The sequence below is a fragment of the Oncorhynchus tshawytscha genome, linkage group LG08 (assembly GCF_018296145.1).
Source record: "Oncorhynchus tshawytscha isolate Ot180627B linkage group LG08, Otsh_v2.0, whole genome shotgun sequence".
Classification (NCBI taxonomy): domain Eukaryota; kingdom Metazoa; phylum Chordata; class Actinopteri; order Salmoniformes; family Salmonidae; genus Oncorhynchus; species Oncorhynchus tshawytscha.
In genome coordinates this window covers 31,687,078-31,711,835 of record NC_056436.1, presented here as the reverse complement: position 1 = coordinate 31,711,835, position 24,758 = coordinate 31,687,078, and the positions used below count along the sequence as shown (strand labels likewise).

The following is a 24,758-nucleotide window of genomic DNA, read 5'->3' as shown; positions in this document are numbered from 1 at the left end:
TTAGAGTGTCTAGTTTGAGAAACAGATGCTTCACAAGTCCTCACCTGGCAGCTTCATTAAATAGTACCTGCAAAACACCAGTCTCAATGTCAACAGTGAAGAGGCGACTCCGGGATGCTGGCCTTCTAGGCAGAGTTGCACAAAAAAAGCCATCTCAGACTGGCCAATAAAAATAAAAGATTAAGATGGGCAAAAGAACACAGACACTAGACAGAGGAAGATGGGGAAAGAAGTGTTATGGACAAACTAATCTAAGTTTGAGGTGTTCGGATCACAAAGAAGAGCATTCGTGAAATGCAGAAAAAAGGAGAAGATAGTGGAGAGGTGCTTGACACCATCTGTCAAACATGGTGGAGGCAATGTGTTGGTCTGGGTGTGCTTTGGTGGTGGTGAAGTGGGAGATGTGTACAGGGTAAAAGGGATCTTGAATAAGGAAGGCTATGACTCTTTTGCAACGCCATGCCATACCCTGTGGACGGCGCTTAATTAGAGCCAATTTCCTCCTACAACAGGACAATGACCCAAAGTACAGCTCCAAACGATGCAAGAACTATTTAGGGAAGAAGAAGTCAGCTGGTATTCTGTCTATAATGGAGTGGCCAGCACAGTCACCGGATCTCAACCCTATTGAGCTGTTGTGGGAGCAGCTTGACCGTATGGTACGTAGGAAGTGCCCATCAAGCCAATCCAATTTGTGGCAGGTGCTTCAGGAAGCATGGGGTGAAATCTCTTCAGATTACCTCAACAAATTGACAACTGGAATGCCAAAAGCCTGCAGGGCTGAAATTGCTGCAAATAGAGGATTCTTTGACGAAATTAAAGTTTGAAGGACACAATTATTATTTCAATTAAAAATCATTATTTATAACCTTGTCAACGTCTTGACTGTATTTCCTATTCATTTTGCAACTCATTTCATGTATGTTTTCATGGAAAACAAGGACATTTCTAAGTGACCCCAAACTTTTGAGCGGTAGTGTAAGTACAGTGGCTCTGCAAGTAAGTCCTAATATACAGGATGTATTTACATTATTTGTTCATCTGCTACATTTCAAGTTGATATTCTAAACTGAAAACTTATTTGCAATTTCACGTTACAAACCATTCACAACACTTTTCGGGAAAGCAAAATAGAATAAATATTAAAAGGAAAATGATTGCTTGAGCACAATAAAAAACGAACAAACATCCCCTCATCTACACATTTGTCATGGTGATACTGGCGGCAGGTCTCTCATAGTAGCATGTTTTAAACATTCTGATCAGGCCAGGTCTGCCTTCATTTGGCCATGCAAATTGTTTACTGACAAGGTGAACTTCAGTCAGTGTCCCATATGGTTGTAGAGGTATGTAACATCAAGCTTCTCTCCAAGTCATGAGCTACCATAACTTGAGTCTATAGCACAAGCTGAAAATTCACTATTATCCAAACACTACAATGGGAAACTGCTCAATTACAGTAAAAGTTCACAATGCAGTTTACAGTTCCCTTGGATTTCAAGTCTGTATATAATGTACCAAGGCTAGATTGGTGTTGTGTCGGGAGGAATCCCATTGGATGTTGTCTATCACAGGTAGAACCAGACGTTGCTGAAATGAGTTAGGAATACTGTTTGTTTGCATGCTACTGTTTCACTACACCAACTCACTGCTAAAGTGCTTCTTACAGTAGGTCTCTAGGCCCATGCTGTGCCATTGTTTACCAAGCCTACAGGCCTGATGCCATGAGCTCTGTAACAGCACCAGGATCTCTGGGTCTGGATCTGCTCTCTGGTGCTGCTCCCACACTGGGGTGGGTGCTGGGTGGGTTGGGCCTGGGCAGATCACACTCAGGGTGGGTACAGTAGTAATCAGGGATCAGGGTCCACCATGGGATCAGCAGTGAGACATGCGCTTGCGGTACTGCTCCACCAGGGGCACCAGGCACTGCGGGGAGCCGCTCTGCAGGAGGAAGGGGTGTTCTAGCAGGTCTGTGGCGCTGGCCCTCTCCACTGGGTCCCGGGTCAACATACGGTTCAGGAAGTCTTTCAACACCGGGGATACCTATAGTGTAAAGTCCAAGCTAATTCAGCAGACATGTTGAAATAGAGAAAAGATGTGTGTGTGTTTCTGTGCATGTGTAAGAGAGTATCTCTCTATGTACTGTATGTGTTCCGTTTGACCTCTGACCTGGGTTGTGTTCCGTACGGTGGGAGCTGGCTCATCCCTCAGTCTTCTCATGGCTGCAACGGGGGTCTCACTGAAGTAGGGGGGCTCTCCGTCCACCATCTCAACTACCATGATGCCCAGAGACCACACATCCACCTGGCAGACACAACAAACCAGTACGCAGTATACTGGATATCAGCAGTGTTGACATGCACATGAATACTGGACATCATGATTATGTGTTTGGACACAGTTAGTATGCAGTAATATACCTGTAAAGTTAGTTAGGATACAGAGTCGTTTTGAATATCTTCTTTCTCACCTCAGTGCTGTATGGAGATTTAGAGATGACCTCCGGAGCCATCCAGTAGGGTGTTCCTACTAAAGACTTCCTCTTGGGAATGTCCTTACTGATCTGTGCACAGAACCCAAAGTCTGACAGCTTGATCTGTACAGGACAGGAGCATTACAATTAAATGATCAACAGTTATGAATACATGAACAGGTGTGTTCTCTCTCAACTCAATTCAAAAGACCTACCCTCCCATCCAGTGTTAGCAGTATGGAGTCACTCTTGATGTCCCTGTGGATGACTCCCTGGGAGTGAAGGTAGGCCAGGGCTTGCAGCACAGCCTCACACACTGTGGCTATCTGCTCCTCACTCAGCCTGCATGGGGGAGTGACATAGATACACACAACACTCAAAACTGCACTGCAGAATGGCTGTTGTTGTGTCACCCAGGTGATGCTATAAATTAATGGTGGCATAAGTGAGGTTCAGATGACTATGTGCATTCAGAGTATCACGTTTATGCATTTTGAATATATAGCCTAGGAGATTTTGAACATTGAAGAACTGTGTTTCAGAAACTCCTCAGTAAATACCTTAGCACACATCTGCAGTTCAAATAACAAATCAGGCTCCTCACCACTGTTCTGGTAAATAGCTGAGGGATGGGGCTGGAGCTCTCAAATTCATAGACAGAGCTATGCATGCAAGGACTGACCTCCATGATATAAAAATGTATAGTTTTGACCATGTTCTGAGGCTATACAATGATTGTTAGAAATATAATTTTGACAAATAAATGGAGTAAAACAAGCTTAGATTTTGGGTTCTGATGGGGTACGACAGTTGAACTATGCTCTTTTTAAGTTATATTCTTAGTTATATTCTTAAAGAATCAATGGGTATATATCATTAATTTAAAAGTTTAAAAAAATGTAAGTAGCAATCGCAGATTGTTCCTTTAAGGCTTCCAGAGCGATATTGATTGTTTCAAAACTTATTTTGGGATGGATTGGAGTATGAAGGAGGTATATTTTAGCAAAGGGGTCTTATTCCAGACTGTTCAATCAAAACAAATACTAATCTAGGGCTCTGACAACCAATGAAAATTGCAGACTCCATCTGGACCATTTTAATATGTCAGCTGGCTAGATAGAAATGCACTCTGTCCCCATGTCTCTAGATACCTGGTTTTGGGGTCAACTCCTATCTATATAGTGAGAATGTGTCAACTTTCAGTTTGGAATTAAAATACATTGACAGGTAGTGTTAATATGCATTGACAATTTGTTTATGCATACAGTTTCTGATATATTTAACAGTATGGGAGCATAGATTGATTCGTGTTTTTGGATCAAATTAAATTAACCACGTCATTTCAACATGCACAAATCTAATTATGTTATCAGATTATAGTTTCCCATAGGAGGACACAGTGTTTTGCTCTTGTATCAGTGAGAATGAAAGCAACTGTGCTTAGGTGCCTGTCCCCTCAAGCAGTCAGTACCACACTACCACATAATGGTGAAAATAGGTACTGAAGACATGACTAGAATTTTGCTTTATCATTCTGTCACAAGTCTTTGAATTCTTGTCTCTTAAAAATGACTATATTTTACTTTTCATTGTTCCTTCAACACAATTTGCCCCCAATTGTTTATGGGGTAGTAGGTCAGATCTGTGCTGTGTCTCCATACCTGGTCTCAGACACGATGTTGGTTAGTGCTCCACCCTCTATGTACTCCATGATGACCCAGAGCTCCTCCTCCACCAGGGCACTCTTAAACATCTCCACCACGTTCCTGTGCTGGTAGTCCCTCATGATCACCACCTGGACAAACAAATACAGTTGATAACAGAGGTGTCACGTAAGGTTACTGACGATTTCAAGTGGGCACTGATGGGCAAAATAGGGTCTTTGGGTATTATTGTCAGGGACAATAACTAACTGATGGACAAAATAAGGACTAGCTGGATCTAAGGGGGCATGTGCCTCCGCAGTTTCAATTGATAACAGGTGGGCTCTGTTACAGATATAGTATCTTAATTTGACCAGTTTCTCACAGCCAGAAAATAATCCTGCAGCAACAGGAAATGTGAATTATTATGTGGATTATAATGAATGGACATTTTTGTAGAGGGTGATCATTTTTTTCTTAGGATAAATGAAGTCTGACATTTGAAAATGTAAATTATAAACTTTAGAAACGTTTTAAAATCTTGAATACATTACAATGTGCATTTCCTGCTGTGAAGGGACATTTTCTGCGACAACAGAGAGATCAAATTAAGATAGGATATGCAGCACCAGTCAAAAGTTTGGACACACCTATTCATTCAAGGGTTTTTCTTTATTGTTGCTATTTTCTACATTGTAGAATAATAGTGAAGACATCAAAACTATGAAATAACACATGTAGTAACCAAAAACAAACCAAAATATATTTAAATGTGAGATTTATCAAATTAGCCACCCTTTGCCTTGACAGCTTTGCATACTCTTGGCATTCTCTCAACCAGCTTCAATAGTCTTGAAGGAGTTCCCACATATGCTGAGAACTTGTTGGCTGCTTTTCCTTCATTCTACGTTCCAACTCATCCCAAACCATCCCAATTGGGCTGAGGTCACATGATTGTGGAGGCCAGGTCATCTGATGCAGCACTCCATCAATCTCCTTCTTTGTCAAATAGCCCTTACACAGCCTGGAGGTGTGTTGGGTCATTGTCCTGTTGAAAAACAAATTATAGTCCCACTAAGATGGAATGGGGTATTGCTGCAGAATGCTGTGGTAGCCATTCTGGTTAATATGTGTACCTTGAATTCTAAATAAATCACTGACAGTGTCACCAGCAAAGCACCCCCACACAATCACACCTAGTCCTCAATGCTTCATGGTTGGAACCACACATGCGGAGATCATCCGTTCACCTACTCTGCTGCTCACAAAGAGACGGCGGTTGGAACCAAAAATCTCAAATTTGGACTCATCAGACCAAAGGACAGATTTCCACCGGTCTATGGTCCATTGCTCGTGTTTCTTGACCCAAGCATGTCTTTTCTTATTGGTGTCCTTTACTAGTTTCCTTGCAGCAATTAGACCATGAAGGCCTGATTCACGCAGTCTCCTCTGAACTGTTGATGTTGAGATGTGTCTGTTACTTGAACTCAGTGAAGCATTTAATTGGGCTAAAATTTCTGAGGCTGTTAACTCTAATGAACTTATCCTCTGCAGCAGAGGTAACTGTGGGTCTTCCTTTCCTGTGGCAGTCCTCATAAGAGCCAGTTTCATCATAACACTGGTGGTTTTTGCGACTGCACTTGAAGAAACTTTCAAAGTTCTTGAAATGTTCCTTAATGACTGATATTCATGTCTTAAAGTAATGATGGACTGTCATTTCTCTTTGCTTATTTGAGCTGTTCTTGACATAATATGGACTTGTTATTTTACCAAATAGGGATATCTTCTGTATACCACCCCTACCTTGTTACAACACAACTGATTGGCTCAAACGCATTTTAAGGAATGAAATTCCACAACTTAACTTTTAACAAGGCACATCTGTTAATTGAAATGCATTCCAGGTGACTACCTCATGAAGCTGGTTGAGAGAATACCAAGAGTGTGCAAAGCTTTCATCAAAGCAAAGGGTGGCTACTTTGAAGAATTTTGGTTACTACATGATTCCATATGTGTTATTTCATAGTTTTGATGTCTTCACTATTATTATGCAATGTAGAAAATATTCAAAGCAAAGAAAAACCCTGGAATGAGTAGGTGTGTCCAAACTGTTGACTGGTACTGTATGTATATGATGTATCCAACGTGATTTATTGGTGATTTGGGGTGAGGTTTTGGGGGTCATTAAGGATGGTGTTGACTGGAGGTCTTCATACCTCGTTGAAAAGCAGCTCTCTTCGCTGTTGTCTCCGCAGGTCCATCATCTTCACGGCCACCTGCCTGCCACTGTGTTTCTCCCGAGCGATACACACCACCCCTGTGGACCCTTCTCCAATCTTCACAAAGTTCTCCAGGTACGACCGAGGGTCTCCCTTGTCTACCACCATCTGCAGGGCAGCCTTAAACTGTTCATGGGTCACCCTGGGGGGGTCTGGTGGCGGCCTCTGGGGGTGCTGAGGGGGTCTGAAAGCAGGGGAGCATGTGCCTGGGGGCTGGTGGCCAGGGAGCCGGTGGGGGAGGGCCGGGGCTGGGAGGGGCTGTCCTGCCTGGGGAAGGGAGCATTAGGGCACCCTGAGTGTCTCAAAAAAGGGTCAGGCCCATTGAGTCTCAGGCCCATGTTGGGAGACAGTCCCAGGGTGTAGCTGGCTGAAGAGCGCACTGTCCTGTGGGGTCTGATGCCACTCATGAAGGGACTGCTGGGGGTGCTGGGTAGGAAGCCTGACTGGTGGTGCCTCAGAGCCGACTCTGCCTGGATGATGAGAGAGTAAGAGAGAGAGAGTTGGCTGTCTTCCCAAGGTCCCTCCCCTGCGTTATTACTGGATGTAAATAACAGTGCTTTACTCTCACACTATGCATTCACTTCACCTGGTACGCCCCTTGCTAAAACGCCATTCAGATATAGGATCTTAATTTGATCACTCTTTTGTTGTTGAGAATTCTTGCTCTTTTCATGAAGCCTACTTTTTGCCAGTGAATAGCCTAACCACCGATCAAGCAACATTATGGACTTAACGTTCAAATCCTGTTGCTGCAGGATTATTTTGCTGTAATAATATAGGTCAACTTAAGATCCTACACTTGTAGGTACCTCAATGTACCCTTGGAATCTTGCTAAACATAGCATCTCTCAACGTTTATAAGCACATTCAAGCAATAAAGTCACAAATCACATTTTAGCACCTCTGAAAAAACAACAGCATTAATTGAGCAATCGACTGTAGAATGCAGTGATGCAGTCTGCTGTAAGATGGAGAGGAGCTATGGGCTCTACAAGTGTTTTCTATAAATGTTTCACCTAAAAAACTGTCTATGAAGTAGCTCACTGTCCATTATATGCACAGGGTTTTCAACGAGTAAAGGTGTTAATTGCTGTATATACCACAGCACAAGAGGCTGTTGAGGGGAGAACAGCTCATAATAATGCCGAAATTAGCAAATGGAATGGCATCAAACACATGGAAACCATGTGTTTGATGGATTTGATACAGTTCCACATATTCCTCTCCAGCCATTACTGGCCAATGTGAAATTGGTTGACGTATGTCTGTAAATAATATATCATAGTTGATTACATCAGCTAAGCTAAGACAATGTACATCTAAAATAGAGATGAGAGATAATGATGAAGTGACATGCTTACCTTCAGGTCGTAGGAGGAGTATGGTCTGCTAGGGCTGTTGTGGGAGTGGATGTAGAGGTTGGTGCGGTACTCCGGAGGGGGGTGACGCCCATGGTCAGGATGGGGGTGCTGGACAGCCATGGCTGGGTTGTAGAAGCATGAGAAGGGCCTCTGGTTGTGTGGCATAACCCTCGGCACCTGGAAGTCTCTCCTCACCATCAGTCTCTCTGTGGGACTGCCCACCTCACAGCTGATATAAGCCCCTTTAATAGGCACCTGTATGGGCTGGGATGGAACCGGGGGTCCCTCTAGAGAGCTGACACTCACCTCGTAGGTGGACTTAGCCCTGGGAAGATCCCCGTTGGGCTGCAGGGTGATGCTCTTCTTCATGCCCATTTGGGGCATCCCACTCTCACTGTGGATGTTATGAGCCCTGTCCCTCCACTGCTGCTGCTCCATGTCATCCTCTCCCAGGTCTTCATACTGGTAGGTATCCCCCTCCTTCACCTCCCCCAGCCTGCCAAGGGACTGGGCCCTCTTCCTGCCTGAAGGGCTGCTCTTCCTTAGGGAGTTGGAGCTGGTCACGGACAGCCTGCTCATGTCGGAGATCATGGCTGAGATGTAGTCTCCATGGCCGATCATACTCCCACGCACAATGGTCTGAAAGGAGAGCAGTTATGTTCAGCCAACCACATTGACTGGAATGATCATAACATACTGAGAGGTCTGTGCATTTGGGTGTGGAATAAAGAGGGTGACACAACTGTCGCTGGAAGATTATTTTTAGAACTCTGAGTCTGAAAGGGAAGTTTTGGCATTCTTCAAAAATCCAGACTTAACTCGTTTTCCCAGTTAGTTTTGCTGGCAATATGTTGGAAGGACATATCTACATATTGCATATTTATTTTGTAGCATAGATGGTGATTTCATATTTTGGCCTGTATGCAGGCGCTTCTATTTTGTTATGTGGTTTGTATAAAAATGGTAAAAGCTGACAGATTCTTTCTGACAAGTAAAATATCTAGCAGCACCCATCACAGTGGCATAGAGAAAGAGCATTAACTTGCCCTGACAGAACAAGATGACACAGACTTAAAAATGCATTGGCAGAAGGCCCTTTCAGTTTAACATATCAGAGAATAGGCCCATTGGCTGATTACTCAATATCTGGGTAAAGAAAAGTCATGTTCACTGTTATGAGAGTCTTCCATGTGTCTGTCTTTTGTATGGTGCTCTAGTCTGCTCTCACAGCTGCACAGGTGGCTTAAGGGCTATTTATACCCTATGAAGACGGACCCCGTGTCACAATGTCGTTTTCTTTTGTCATAAAAGGGGTGGCTCCTTGTAGTGCATTCCGACATTCTACGTACTCCCACCACATGAAAATTGTAAAGCGCTGTATCATTCCTCGCGTAGCCATGGGGGCAGCGTTGAAGCTCGCATGGTTTGTTGATCTGATCTGTAGGCTATGTATCAAAGTAACCTATTTTGCATTGATAAGTACATATAATCTCAGCGACTATTCAAACAATAAACCAAACAACATTAAAGCCTTATTAGAATCCCCCACAAAAAGGTATTTTGTTTAGAAGTGATAACTTTATTCTAGGCTATTTGAAAATGTAAAAGCAGTGCTTGATTCTTCTTCTCTGTGACAAAAAAAGTTTGACGTTATATTTTTTAGATGATATGGGAATGAATACATTGAAGCAGCATATCAAATTGGGATATTGTTGTAGGTTACACTGGGAACTATAAGAATATTTGACAGGGCATATTATTTAATTATACATCAGATTATTTCACATGAGATTTGGGAAGCTAAAAGGCTAGCTAGCTCGCAGTGTTTAGCCAACTTGCCAGCAGGGGAAGACAAGACAAGCCAGACTCTTCTTTTGCTTTCACAAGAAATGAGAAGACAACAAGAAAACCTCTGTCACCCCTTGATGAATGTTGCTATTTGGGATGGGTGAGGGATCAGGTTACCCAAAAGTGCACGTGTTGCTCTAAAATGTCTGACTCCACCCAGCGCACTCAGGCGTGTAGATCTACACACGTGAAGACTAATTCACATCCCACTGCATACCCTTTACAAAGGACAGAATGCATTATTATTGTTCAAATGTAGCAAATGTGATCATGTTTCATGTAACCTCTCCAACCTTTGCCTCTGCCATGCAGGCTACGTAATTTACGGAACACAAGACTCCTCTGTACTACCAATCCAAACCCGATGATCCAATTAAAACCATGACTCTGCTTCATAAACTGACGAGGAGATTCTGAAATGCAAAGCTCAAACTTATCCACTGGTGGTAATGAAAATGTGTTATGTTTTTCTATGGGGCATATCGGCACGAGCATTCAGTCTAGCGCAGAAATCCTTCGATTTGCAGGCTTTATCGCTCACTGGCATTTCCATTGCTGTACCTGCACTTTCTATTCCTCAGCGTGACATCTATGGGAAGGCACCATGGATCGTTATTAATTGCCTGCATTGAGTAATAAATCTTGGAGCCCTCCAAGGATTCATGTTGTACAGTCAGTGTACACAGCAGGGTCATTAGCTGAGCCCTGTGATAGATAAGAAAGCAATATGACAGGGAGAACAGCAAAGTGTTGACCACCACAGTGCTCTGCTGCAGTAAAGGACTCTGTACTGTAGTAAGAAAGCCTCTGCTATAAACGCTTTAGATGGAGGGCTTTGAGGCTCACTAATACTGGAATATTCTCAGAAATAAAATCCTATACATTTTCAACTCTTTTTAATCTGTTGGAAAATACATCAAGAGAAAAAGACACCCAGTGCATACAGCCAGTTGGGCTGAGAATAAGGCCCAGTACCTTCTTTGGATTGAGCTCAACTGGGGTGATCCGGGAGGGGTCCACCATAGGCTTGGGCCTGCGGAGGTTCTCTATCAAACTGTGCCATTGGGTTGGCAGGCCCACGAAGCAGCCTCGTTTAGCATCAAAAGAGGTGTGCACCCGGTGCTCAAAGTTCTTTGGTGCCGAGATCTCTGGCCTCTTCTTTTTCTTCTTACGAAACATTGTCAGGTCCAGAAAAGTGACAGCTTGACAAATTCAAGATGGCCCTGCATAGACAAGAAATATATATAACATGTTTCTAAATCTGCAGCACACTTAACATCTACTGTACTGTTCATACCATTGATACAGTCACTTACAGCTAATTTAATCCATGAACAGCTTATTATCCATCAATGTGTACCCCGAAGTGACTAAGCCATCATCAGATGCAGTACATTCCCAGAAATCAAAATACAAGTGAATAAACTCAAATCTATCTGTCTAAAAAACATTTTCCATCTTCCAGACTGGCTTTCTGTCTGTCACTGGCCTTTGTGCTTTAGAACTTGTCTTAGGGGGACAGAGTGCATTGAGTTTGTAAGCCTGTGTGTAATGAAGGATATCTGGTCAATTAAGGCTTTTTCATTCTCTGTGCCCTTTTACTTACGAGCACACAGCCGGCCTCGCCAGAGCCCACAGGCTTTCAGAGCATTAGAGGGAAGAAAACACACTAAAAGTCTACCCACTATGCTACAGTCTGCCCACTATAACCCCATCCCCATTCCAATGCTAATGAAGGAGCATGAATTTTTCTGGCTTGTAGGGAAAGTAACCACTCAAGCTTTAGATATAAAGCCCTCTGCACTGACAGTGGAGTGGTATAGTGTAAGCCAAGGACACTGCTGTCATGTCTCTCATGTGTACCTACCACAAAGACAGTTATCAATTACATTACATCTAATGTCCTTAGCTGTACTAGGATAGAATTCACCCACATTTATGCTTGCGTATTTTCTTGAAAATATAATAGTGCATTTGAGCTGCTCTTTGATAAAGTGCTGTTGGAGAACATGTTTTGTTGAAAGCTGGTGGATGTTTGCTAGAACATCAAATGGGAACATGGCCGGTGGCCCACTGTAACAAGCTGGCATGACACGCTAATGACGTTGTCATATGTAACACAACAAATGTGCCTTCAGTTGAACATGGCTCATCTCCCATGATGCATTGTGACACAGTGGGAGTTTAGGAAATCACTACTACGGCATTCTGTAACTCAGCAGGCCATCACACTGGCAGCCTCCCCTCCCACACTCTACAATCCCAATCTCCCCCTCCAAGGATAATTCAAACAGAAGGTTAATATGCTAAGTGTTGCATAAGTGTATCATTCTGTGCTCTCCCTATGTACGTAATGTGGAGCTGGGAAGGAATTTAATTCTGACAGGGACACTATAGCGTGAGGGAGGCTGGCAGGAGGTGGTGTGGGTGGGCTTGAGGACAGAGCGGGGACCACGGAGCAGGGTAGACCTGACTGTGGTTGTAGACGGGGACCTTGTTTTTCACTCTAAAACACGAAAAGGCTTTTAAGGAGTGTTTGTCTTTTGAGTTTGATTAAAGAAAGGTTTGAAATAACCAGAAAGTACATTACTGTTTTTTCGCTCCATTTGCCTGGTTCTCTAGTTCTGTGTCTGTTCAGAACTGTGCATTTGCAGATGTTGGCACAACTGAGCCAAATATTTACACAAGGCTCTTGTGTTTCCTGTACAATCAGATCTATCAATATTTACTCATGAGTGAAATGTAAGCTACTACCGTCATCCGGTGCCAGTGATAATGGGATGATACCATCACAAACAGAATGGCTGCTCTCAGTGCTCTGTGCTGTGTGCTGCTACTCTATCAGGCATCCTCGCTTTGCAGAACTGCAGATTACAAACACAACATTACACATCACTATATCCCTTCTATGCGGTTCCTTTCAGAATAAATGGGAGTTACAAAGTAAAGAACCAAGTAATTGGACACAAATAAAAACACAGTATCTTGATTCATTCTCAACAAAATGAATTGAAAAGTAGATGATTTACAAGTTGTGATCACAGGCTTCTGCCCTTACATCGACATATCAGAATCCACTAAGCTAATGACTGTTCAGATAACAATATCTTTCATTTCAGCCCATAGGAAAATACTTTATATACAGTATATGCATGCAGAGCTGAACTTGCAGCTGCTATAATAATGGTTTCTGGTCACATACTTCTGACCTACAGGGACTTGACCCCATGCCTCAGCAGCTTGCCTTGAATCTATCAAAGTGCTGAAGCAAAACTTGGCCACATGCTGTCAAGGATATCAGAAGCCATAGAGGATGAGGTCATTCTAAATTGTGCTACACTTGTTGATTTCTTTCCAACTCCATGAACACACGTGCAAACATAGCATAGATCCAAATACCTGCCATGAACACAGAACCAATCATGCATCCCTTTCACAACTGATTTTTAAAGATTGATGGTTCAGAGCCATCAATTGTTCAAAATCACTTTTCAAAGGGACACATGCTAAAATCTTTACCAGGCATACTGGCCAACTTAACGTTAGAAAACATACTTACTCTTGTAGTACAGTCTGATCAATAATCACTACTCTAAGTTGTATGAATTACAACCCTGGTTTTTAAAAACAGACAGCCTATAATTCCAGAATGTGTCAGTGTCCCTGTAAACAACATACCTTAGAGCGCAAACATGCCTTCATACCCAACGCCCATCTCTAGATCTAAAAACAGCCATACCACCCTGTGAGCAGCTTTAACAGGCAGACAAGACTCAGTTATCCCATCAATCCAGACCCATAGAGGACAGGACTAGTGATGGGGGGCGTATGCACCCGTTACCATATTCTTAGAAGGGGATATAGAGATATAGAGAGATACGAGAGGTATTGGATTTGCTGGATGTGAGTCCACCAAGCTTAAGTGAATGTTTTCCCTATTTCGTCCTGATTGACTTTCCATCCTTTTTGGCAGGATTGCAATGATGTAGGGAGGATGAAGGTTACTATGCTTGTAAGATCAGTAGCGTGTTCAGCCCTCCTGTGATCCAATTTTAGGACACAGTTTCTCCCACGAGTGCTGACGCACGTTTGTTGTTCACAAGATATGTGTCAAATTGTGAGGTGTGGGTGGGAGATGGGACAGAAGGTTATCCTATTTTTGTGTTTGTCAATGCATTAATAATCCAGGGCTGAATTACACAGCTAGACCTGTGCCGTGGCATAGATACCATCAAGGTCTTAACTGCTGTTTTGGACTCTGCAGTGCGGTGGTGTGGGCTCAGAGATTTCTATTCTATCAGCTTCATTATGATGCCCGTTTTGCCCTTTGAGTGTAATGAGACTGCATTGCCTCTCAAGGGGGGTGGAGGTGGAGGGGTATGTTTTTTCAGTACACACACACACACACACACACACACACACACACACACACACTCTGAGGGAAGGATAAAGGTACACAATAACTGGACGTGACTGGGCGGCACAATTGCAGTGTTTATGATTGTGGTTGATGCTGCCCTTTCCTTCAGTAGCCATGCCTGTCTAAAGAGTCACTTCTAGTGGCAATAACAGAGTCAACACGCAATAGGGTGATGATTATTGTTTTAATTGAAACGTTTAAAAGGTGTAATCAGACTGGATTCTTATGACACATAAATACATACTCCCTCCATATATATTTCATTAGTAAGTGGTCTGGTATATCATGCAAGTGGTGTGCAAGCAAATGAAAGGGGAGTCACACTATAGAACCTTCACTAAGTTACTCGTTGCCGGAGTGTGACTGTAGAGTCACTAGGGGCAGACCTTCCTCATAGAGGGAAATGGGGTTTCTTTGCTAATGGCCTCAATCATCATGTTACCGTTACTCAGTATAACATGAGCTGTTACAGGAGAGGGTACAGTACTCTACACCACAGTACATCATATAATAGGAGATAAATTATATACATCTAAAAGTGGTTTAGGATCTAGACAATAACATTGCAATGAAAAGAAAGAAAGTGCATTTGTGCTTAATGTTTGCTCCTCCCAAGTGTGGTCTTTAGTTGAGCTAGTGGTACAACAACAGCATATAAAAACAAAAAAACGTATTGTTATATCGCTAGCTCAAATAAAGACCACACTTGGGAGCAGCCAGCTATGCACAGTATACCCTGGGGCTAGATCATGAACCACATTCATTAGACACTGTAGTTTATTAAAGTAAAGCTCTAAAACAGAAGAATATTCTCGAAAAGTGAGTATGCAAAACTCACTGAACTAGGTCATCTGCCCTTGCAAGCTCCAAACTCCTGTTAAGTAAGCAAGTCAGAACTGCATCAAATCACTGAAATTCTGGTTTTAAAGGAAACTGAAAGCTTTTCCATCATGTTCTTAGTTTTCTTTTCCTTGAGTGACTAAGAAATTAGTTTCAGAAATTAAGAAATGTCCTTATCCTACAACTTTGCCCTGCTTTAACTTCTAGGGTAGAAACAGTGCATGACTGCACGTAACTTTTGGCTGAATATTGACGGTATGGAGTGGAGGAATAGTCCAAAGAGATAGAAAGGTGTGGGGGGGTATTTAGCAAGGGCTGTCAGTATTGTCGCTGGACACTGACAACATTTCAATGGTTTTGATGTCTTAGTTTATCTCTCTTTGTGTTGGAACCTCGCCACGTGTTGTCCTCCCTCCTCATCACCAAGAGACTCAAAGACTCAAACTTTTATATGTCAACGTTGACTGGCTTCAATGGCTGTAAAAAAAAGCCATAATAGGAGGGATTTGAGAAGGGGACAGGGAGCTTGACAGAGAATATACATCATTCTGCCTGAATTAGATTGGCACAGATTCTCCAGGCCCAGTAAGTGTGAGAGAAAATGGCTTAGTTCTTCACTAGGCCAGAGTCGATGAAACACTAACAGAGTCATGTAAAGTAAAAGCTAGCTCTTATCTACCCCAAGCACCTTGACATAATGACACTGTAAACAGCACATCTTAAGTCGTAAGCCCTGGTGTGCTATTCCCCCTGTATGCCTCCACTGCCTCCGCTGATCCTCAACACTGGAGCTCCCCAGGGATGCGTGCTCAGTTCCCTCCTGTACTCCCTGTTCACCCACGACTGCATGGCCAGGCACGACTCCAATACCATCATTAAGTTTGCTGACGACACAACAGTGGTAGGCCTGATCACCGACAATGACGAGACAGCCTATAGTGAGGAGGTCAGAGACCTGGCCGGGTGGTGCCAGAATAACAACCTATCCCTCAACGTAACCAAGACTAAGGAGATGATTGTGGACTACAGGAAAAGGAGCACCGAGCACGTCCCCATTCTTATCAACGTGGCTGCAGTGGAGCAGGTTGAGAGCTTCAAATTCCTTGGTGTCCACATCAACAACAAACTAGATTGGTCCAAACACACCAAGACAGTCGTGAAGAGGCCACGACTAAAGCCTATTCCCCCTCAGGAAACTAAAAAGATTTGGCATGGGTCCTGAGATCCTCAAAAGGTTCTACAGCTGCAACATCGAGAGCATCCTGACCGGTTGCATCACTGCCTGGTACGGCAATTGCTCGGCCTCCGACCGCAAGGCACTTCAGAGGGTAATGTGTACAGCGCAGTACATCACTGGGGCAAAGCTGCCTGCCATCCAGGACCTCTACACCAGGCGGTGTCAGAGGAAGGCCCTAAAAATTGTCAAAGACCCCAGCCACCCCAGTCATAGACTGTTCCCTCTACTACTACACCGCATGGCAAGCGGTACCGGAGTGCCAAGTCTAGGACAAAAAGGCTTCTCAACAGTTTTTACCCCCAAGCCATAAGACTACTGAACAGTTAACCGAATGGTTACCCAGACTTTTTGCATTGTGTGCCCCCCCAACCCCTCTTTTACGCTGCTGCTACTCTCTGTTTATCTTATATGCATAGTCACTTTAACTATACATTCATGTACATAATACCTAAATTGGCCCGACCAACCAGTGCTCCCACACATTGGCTAACCGGGCTATCTGCATTGTGTCCCACCACCCGCCAACCCCTCTTTTTACTCTTCTGCTACTCTCTGTTCATCATATATGCATAGTCACCTTAACTATACCTACATGTACATACTACCTCAATAAGCCTGACTAACAGGTGCCTTGCTACTCTTTTTTCAAATGTCTTTTTACTGTTGTTTTATTTCTTTACTTACCTACACACACACACACATACCTTATTTTTTCCCGCACCATTGGTTAGAGCCTGTAAGTAAGCATTTCACTGTAAGGTCTACACCTGTTGTATTCGGCGCACATGACAAATAAACTTTGACTTGATTTGATTTGATGCTACTGACACATGCCTGTACCAAATGAGTGCTCTAAAAAGTCCTAGCTCCCAAATCGCCCGGCCATAGGGTGATATCTAGTCAGTTGAACCAGTGAGGTGTGGGGGGCTGCCTTGTCAGCTCGGGGATTCGATCCAGCAACCTTTCGGTTACTGACCCAACGCTTCTACCAGCCAGGAAACCTGCTGCCCCGTATAGAGTACTTATAACTGTTCCACTGAGGCATATAGGCAGTAGGGAAGTTAAGTACAGTACTGACCTGCACTCTGTTTGATTAAAGATGCTACTGGCTTCCACCAGTCCTTTAAACAATCTGACTCTCAGCAGATAAATACATATAATCTGGTTAGTCCAATGAGACAGGCCAAATGGCCTCTCAGGGGTGTAATTTATTGATGCAGAATTCCGCCCTAGCAATCTTTACTGTACACCCTTCTTCCTATGAAAGGGACAAAATGACAAAATATATGTTTTCCCTCCATGTTATCAATTTGCGGCAGCTCAGTTCCTCTTCCATCACCCAGTATGGGCACTGTCGCATCACACAGTGTGACTGCAGGGCATCCTGTCCTAATTTTACTTGGTCGCGTTCTAATCCTCAGTGTTTGACATCTCATGGCCAGTGGCCACAGAAAACTCTTAATGCCCACTCTCCTCTCTCCTCTCCTCTCCTCTCCTCTCTCTCCTCTCCTCTCCTCTCCTCTCCTCCTCCTCTCCTCTCCTCTCCTCTCCCTCTCCTCTCCTCTCCTCTCCTCTCCTCTCTCTCCTCTCCTCTCTCCTCCTCTCCTCCTCTCCTCTCCTCTCCTCTCTCCTCTCCTCTCCTCTCCTCTCCTCTCCTCTCCTCTCCTCTCCTCTCCTCTCCTCTCCTCTCTTGGCAGACACGACTGTGAGTCGAGCATTCCTCTTGCCTCCAGCAGGCCCACATGTGCACAGTGCTGGGCTGTATGCTAAGGGTCCAGTATGGGAACTCTGTCTCGGCAGCACCTGTGTGCTTCTCCATGGGGTCCGTCTGTCACCATCCCAGCTGTACCTGAGACAGGCCAGCTCGTTTGTCATCGCCTTGACAGCAATGTGAGGCAGCGCTAGACCGTGAACTTTTAGAAAAATGAGGGACAGAAAAAAGAGGGTTCCAAACAAGTAATGACGTGAGAAGAGGAGTCACGAGTGTGTATGACATGTCACTCACCCTCAGCTAGCATATGTCCACCTGGCTCTGTGCGCTCCATAAAACTCTCCTCTCACATGCTCTTTCTCTTCCTCCCTACCTGGCCTTCTTGAATATCAATGAGAAACCTGAGAAACAAACACATGGCGTGTCCGTTACCTCTGGCTGTGGTATAAAGAGTGTCCAAAGTGTAGTGTTAACTAGAATCTGTAGAATCCCCCCCCCCACCAACTAATTAAACACACTTACAAAAAATAGAACAGGGTTAATTAATGACCGATCAGGTTATCTGAGTGCTGATTATTGATTAACCTCAATTAATCCTCCAGCACCTAGGAGTGGAGCCTCTGCCACTCCTAACCATCCCTGGTCTGGGGAAGCTGAGCTCTATAGATCTGTTGATCCAGGATGTCCCAGAGCAGCGCTTCTCTGTCTGATGGTTCTAACTGGCCATTAGCCTGCTAGTTAACAGAGGCAACCCTGTGCTGTGCAACAGGTGCAGAGGGGCCTTTCAGCTGAGTCAAACAGGGTCAACTACTCACAACTCATTTACTGGTGTGAGAGGTAAGTGGTGCATGTCATACTGCTGCAGTCAAACATGTATGATTAAGGCATAATTGGCAGTATAACTTCAGGGCATGTGGTTAGAGTTTCAACCTACGGCAGTTATAAACCAGAGCAGAGATTCGTCAAGTTGTTGATCGTACCAGCAATCCCATGAAAACTATATCCCATTATATTATCTCCTTGGTGTAAGTACTTAAAACAAGGCTAGTATAACGTAGACTATTAATGTAATATAATCTACAGTATAAAACCTTGTAAAATGGCATGATTGGTTAATTGTCAGTCTGCCACTTGGTCTCTGCTATTCACTGAGCAATTCTTCTCTGTATCCTCACTTCCACAGAGTACAAACACGTAGCAGTACATTACAACCATCCTGGCACACTAAAGGAACACATTTTGTGCATGATGTCACAGAGCAGAAGAAGAAAGCTCATGTTTATCTAACAAATCCCACACTCGTCAGTTTGTTCCCCTCCCTCGGCATCCACGTAAGCATAACTATACATACAGCAGCTGGATCCCTCAGTCAGCTTACAGTCAGCTTACAGTCCCAGATAAGGACAGATGCATAGGGACAACAATGAGTACCTTTATTCTGCATGCATGCAATGAGCATGAAATACTATAGCTTTGTCTGTATTGTCTCAACATGATTCATTCTCAGTCAAAACACATAAGTATCTGCTTGCTCACCAGACACTCTGGGAGATCATTTCAACAGAAGCTGAGGAGAGAGAGAGAGAGAGAGAGAGAGAGAGAGAGAGAGAGAGGGGGAGAAAGAGGACGAGCAGGTGAAAGCAGCCTTTCAGTCAGTCTTTTCTTCTCTCCCTTATTACCACCTGGGCTTACTGCATCCTGTTCTCTCTCTCTCTCTCTCTCTCTCTCTCTGATCTCCTCCACCACCACTGTTGCCTTCCGACACCGCACACACACATAAACACACACTACCTTGCTCATTATCAATGGAGCTAAGCCTCTTTTCCCTTTTTCTGCCCCATGCCCCCATCCCCACTCCCCAGATGGAATACACAGGGTGTGTGTAGGGATTCATTAGTGGGGAAAAAAACCGTCAGTCTCCTTACCTTGCCGATCGCTGAAGAGGAGAGCCTCTCCTCCAGGAAGGGAAGAGTGCAAGAGTGAGCACACACATATACACACACACACTTGTTATACACACTCCCTCACACACACCCCCACACTCTTGCACATACACACATGCATACACACATGCATACACACACACACACACACACACACACACACACACACACACACACACACACACACACAGACACACACACACACACACACACACACACACACACACACACACACACACACACACACACCGTCGAGGAGGGCTGGCTCTCAAGCAGACGCACACTGCAGGCTGCTGCTTGCTTGAGAAAGCCTGATGCATTCCTCCCTCCAGGCAGAAACACACACTGCCATCTCGAAAGCTCTTTGTTGGGGATGATTCATCCCCAGCTCCCGCCGTGGCTAACAACTCGTCCGTGCACCGCTATACCGCTGCCTGCTCCTGGGGACACAGGGTGGCCAGTGACAGGGACAAAACCAGAGGAAAAGCCCCATCCAAGATGCGAGAATATCACAGCCATGCAGAGTTCCTTCCCTCCCCCTCTCTCTCTCTCTCTCTCTCTCTCTCTCTCTCTCTCACTCTCGCTCTCTCACACACACACGCATCCCCTCCTACTCTCTCTCTCTCACTCTCTTTATCACCTCCCTCCCTCCTCCCACCCTCTCATTGGGTTGTCTTTGCAGTGGCCCTAAGTTGATAGCAGCGTGCTGTGTGTGTGTCTGTTTAGGCTTGTTTCCAATGACTGAAAGGGAAGTAGAGCTGCTGTACACACAACCTGGGATACCTTTCATCCATCTGGTCCCCCTTTCCTTCTGCCTTTTTCTCCCTGCCTGGTCAACAGATGCAGGGTCGGGGATGACAGTGTTTTTTCTCTAACAAAAGATATCTGGAATTAAGTAGAATGATTATAGCAACAAAAAAACACAACAATAAGAAAATGAAATACATAGCAGAAATAACCTGCAAGACTAATAAGATTTAGGACAATAATACATGGTATTTTGATTAAAAAACACTTGTGCATGAGCTCTGCAACAGCCAAATATAAAGTTATTTTACCACATCAAATAAACCCAAGTAAAAGGCTTGACTCAGCAAATTTGCATAACAATTATACAGATTTGAACACTAGGGGGCTTGGCAGATGTGACCCCCCTCCCTCTGTTGTCTTTGTTATCATCACTGTTATTGCTGATATTGATTGGTCAGCCTACTGGGTCTGTCCTGTTAGTACTGTCTGCAATGCAGTGCTATTGGGTGGGCAGCCTTATCCAGAACACAGGTCTCATAGCTCACAATAACAAATAAAAATGCCTCTGTTTGCTCAGACTATCTGATGGTGTCTGGTCCTTTTGCTGCTTGTTTACAGACAACCGTTTGTTTGTTTGCACCTCATATCCTTCTGTGCTACAAGTTTGCATGTGGTTGGAGAGACATATGTGGCTTAAGTGGGTTCAAAAAAAGTCCCTTTCCTCCCTTTATTTAAATCCTCCCTTTATTTATGACAATATGCATTCTGTCTATGGCCTCTGTTATTTATCTGTCTAGGATCGTAATATCATTCAAATTCAACACGAGGCAATACAAAAAAATGTTACTTATGTCCAAGAAACTAACACATTGCACATAAGAAATAGTGATACTAAACCTCACCCACCTATTGTTGTTTGTCAAGCATTGTCACGCTTGATGAGGCTGCTACTGCTTCTGATGAAAACATTGAGTCACCAGATAAACTGGGGGTAATGACACGCATTGCAAAGTAGGCCTACATTGACAATGCCTTTTTAGCCTTTTTCAGCTATTGTTATTAAATGAAGCCTTTCTCTTCGTGAGAGACAACCTGAATTGCTTGCATTTCAATTTCAATGCCATTTAGTGGGGCTTCTCAGGATTATGCCTGGGCAACATTCAGGCAGGGGTTGGAGTGCCTCCAGGCTTTAATGTTGACTGTGGTTGTGGGTAGTCAGTGAGTGGTCATCAGTGAGTGGTCAACGCCCACGTCATTCCATGCACCTGAGGATCTCAGAGTGGGCTGCAGCCTCTGAGCCCACATCCTAACATGTCATTATCAAGCATGACATGACATTACTTTCAATTGATTAGCTGTCATACACCTGTCCCTTCCCTCTGACTAGTTCAGTATAACCCTGCAGTTAACTAAGCCATGTCTTGCAAAGACTTTTGCTAAGTAAGGTATTGGCCTGGGAAGGAATCGTGCTGTTAACTGGTGAATGTACTGTAAATAAAAAAGGACATAGCATAAAAGCACCAGTTGTGAACAAAGCTAATAGTGCCTGGATTTGTTTGTCAATCGAAATATCCTTCTCCCAGGGCCTTGCAAAACCCCAATTAGGCATAGGTACTAGTAGTCTCTCCAAATCGAGCTCCAAGTAGAGAGAGAGGTGTAGATCAGTAGATAGCAGCAAGTCCTGCAGCAAAGATGCTAGTGAGAATACAAAATATTTCAGAATTGCAACAGCACTAATACTCTATAGTGCCTTCATAAAGTATTCACAACCCCTTGACTTTTTCCACCTTTTGTTGGGTTACAAAGTGGGATTAAAATGAATCTACACAAAATACTGTGTAATGTCAAAGTGGAAGAATGTTTTTTACTTTTGTAAAATAATTATGAAAAATAAAGCACCAATATATCTTGATTAAATAAGTATTCAACCCTATGAGTCAATACATGTGCAAATCACCTTTCCCAGTGATAACAGCTGTGAGTCTTTCTGGGTAAAGTCTCTAAGAGCTTTCCAAACCTGGATTGTGCAACAACATTTGCCCAATACTCTTTTCAAAATTCTTCAAGCTCTGTCAAGTTGGTTGTTGATCATTGCTAGACAACAATTTCCAGGTCTTGCCATAGATTTTCAAGCAGATTTCAAGCATACTAAGTCAACCAATCAGGAACATTTACTGTCTTTTTGGAGCAACTCCAGTGTAGATTTGGCCTTGTGTTTTGTTATTAAACTGTTGAAAGGTGAATTAATCTCAGTGTCTGGTGGAAAGCAGACTGAACCAGAGCCTCAACTGTTTTGAGCCCCACCTATTTTGTTTTGTTGACGGTTTTGCATGTTATTTTGGCATTAATACGTGTTACATTTCAGTTTGCAAACAAATGTATATTTTTAAATAATTGAGTTAATAAAGCCGAATAAAATCATGGTTCCAAATACAGGTGTTTCAGCCTAGCTCATAACTTTCTGTGGTGGTGGGGCAGCCAGAAGAGAATACGGAGCGTAGGCGTTGGTAATGTTCTGTAGTTTTACCGTGATTAGCTCAGTGTTCTGTCATTCATGGGGACACTACGTCACCGGAAAAGTCTATGGGGAGAGCTCAAAAATTCAGGCCCCTTGGGAGCTGCCATAGAGTTACATTAGAAGTGTTGTGTTGTATTGTGTAATGGCTTTGCTGGCATGATTCTAAACGTTTTGGGGGGAGTTTGCCCACCAACATTTACAAGCAAAAATCGCCACTAGACGTTACAGATAATTGTATGTGTGGGGTAGTCATTCAAAAATCATGACAAACTCTGTCATTGCACGGAGTCGATGCAACTTATGTGACACGTTAAGCACATTTGACTCCTTAACTTATTTATGCTTGCCATAACAAAGGGGTTGTATACTTATTGACATAAGACATTTCAGCTTTTCATTTTCTAATAATTTGTAAAATGGGACTCACCATTTGAGAGGCACTCAAATCCAGTCAAAAATGGAGGGTGAGGTCAAAATAGTAGTTTGAGGGTGGGTTTCTACGTGATATCCTCCAGCAGTCAAAGTGAATGTGATTTATGCTGTCCTTCTCTCCAGCTCCTTGGTGCAGCAGCAGCATTTTGGTGGTAGGGGTCTCAGGGGAGTCACTAGGCCAGCTATGCTGCTCACACAACCCAAGTAAGGAGGCTGGATTTAACGTGCTAATTAATGAGTCACCTATCTACCCTCAGTGTATCACATCACAGTGGATTACTCATTAACTTGGTAGTTTGGCTCCTGGATGCTGATTGGATGAAAGCAGTCGTAGATCAAACAATACACCACAGGTGTGATGCAAAACTAAATGTTTACTGTTCTAATTATGTTGGTAACCTCTATATACAGTGCATTTGGAAAGTATTCAGACCCCTTGACTTTTTCCACATTTTGTTATGTTACAGCCTAATTCTAAAATAGATTTTTTTTTAAATCTACACACAATACCCCATAATCAAAAAGCAAAAACAGGTTTGTATATTTCAGCACATTTATTACAAATAAAAAACAAAAATCACATTTACATAAGCATTCAGACCCTTTACTCAGTACTTTGTTGAAGCACCTTTGGTTAGCGATTACAGTCTCGAGTATGACGCTACAAGCTTGGCACACCTGTATTTTGGTAGTTTCTCCTATTCTTCTTTGCAGATCCTCTCAAGCTCTGTCAGGTTGGAAGGGGAGCGTTTCTACACAGCTATTTTCAGGTCTCTCCAGAGATGTTCGATCTGGATCAAGTCCAGGCTCTGGCTGGGCCACTCAAGGACATTCAGAGACTTGTCCCGAAAACACTCCTGCGTTGTCTTGGCTGTGTGTTTAGGGTCAGTGTCCTGTTGGAAGGTGAACCTTCTCCCCAGTCTGAGTTCCTGAGCAGGTTTTCACCAAGGATCTCTCTGTACTTTGCGCCGTTCATAATACCTTCTACCTCATGGCTTGGTTTTTGTTCTGAGATGCACTGTCAACTGTGGGGCCTTATATATACAGATGTGTGCCTTTCCAAATCATGTCCAATCAATTGAATTTACCACAGGTGGACTCCAATCAAGTTGTAGAAACATCTCAATGATGATCAATGGAAACAGGATGCATCTGAGCTCAATTTCTAGTCTCATTGCAAAGGGTCTGAATCCATAAGTAAATAAGGTATTTCTGTTTTATATTTTTTATACATTTCCCAAAATTTCTGAAAGCCTGTTTTCGCTTGTCATTATTGGGTATTGTGTGTAGATTTTTAAAAAAT

The 24,758-nt window shown here is 43.5% G+C and overlaps 1 protein-coding gene across 1 annotated transcript; it reads right to left on the bottom strand.

The window, feature by feature from the left end:
* Nucleotides 1-897: 897 nt before the first annotated feature.
* LOC112255751 (serine/threonine-protein kinase PAK 6) lies at nt 898-19,885 on the bottom strand. The gene is given in 10 exon segments (XM_042325414.1): nt 898-2,043; nt 2,170-2,304; nt 2,471-2,596; nt 2,689-2,815; nt 4,135-4,268; nt 6,333-6,641; nt 6,644-6,865; nt 7,757-8,395; nt 10,580-10,827; nt 19,738-19,885. Coding segments are annotated over 9 exon segments (2,064 nt in total). The 5' UTR covers nt 10,784-10,827; nt 19,738-19,885; the 3' UTR covers nt 898-1,875.
* Nucleotides 19,886-24,758: the final 4,873 nt, after the last annotated feature.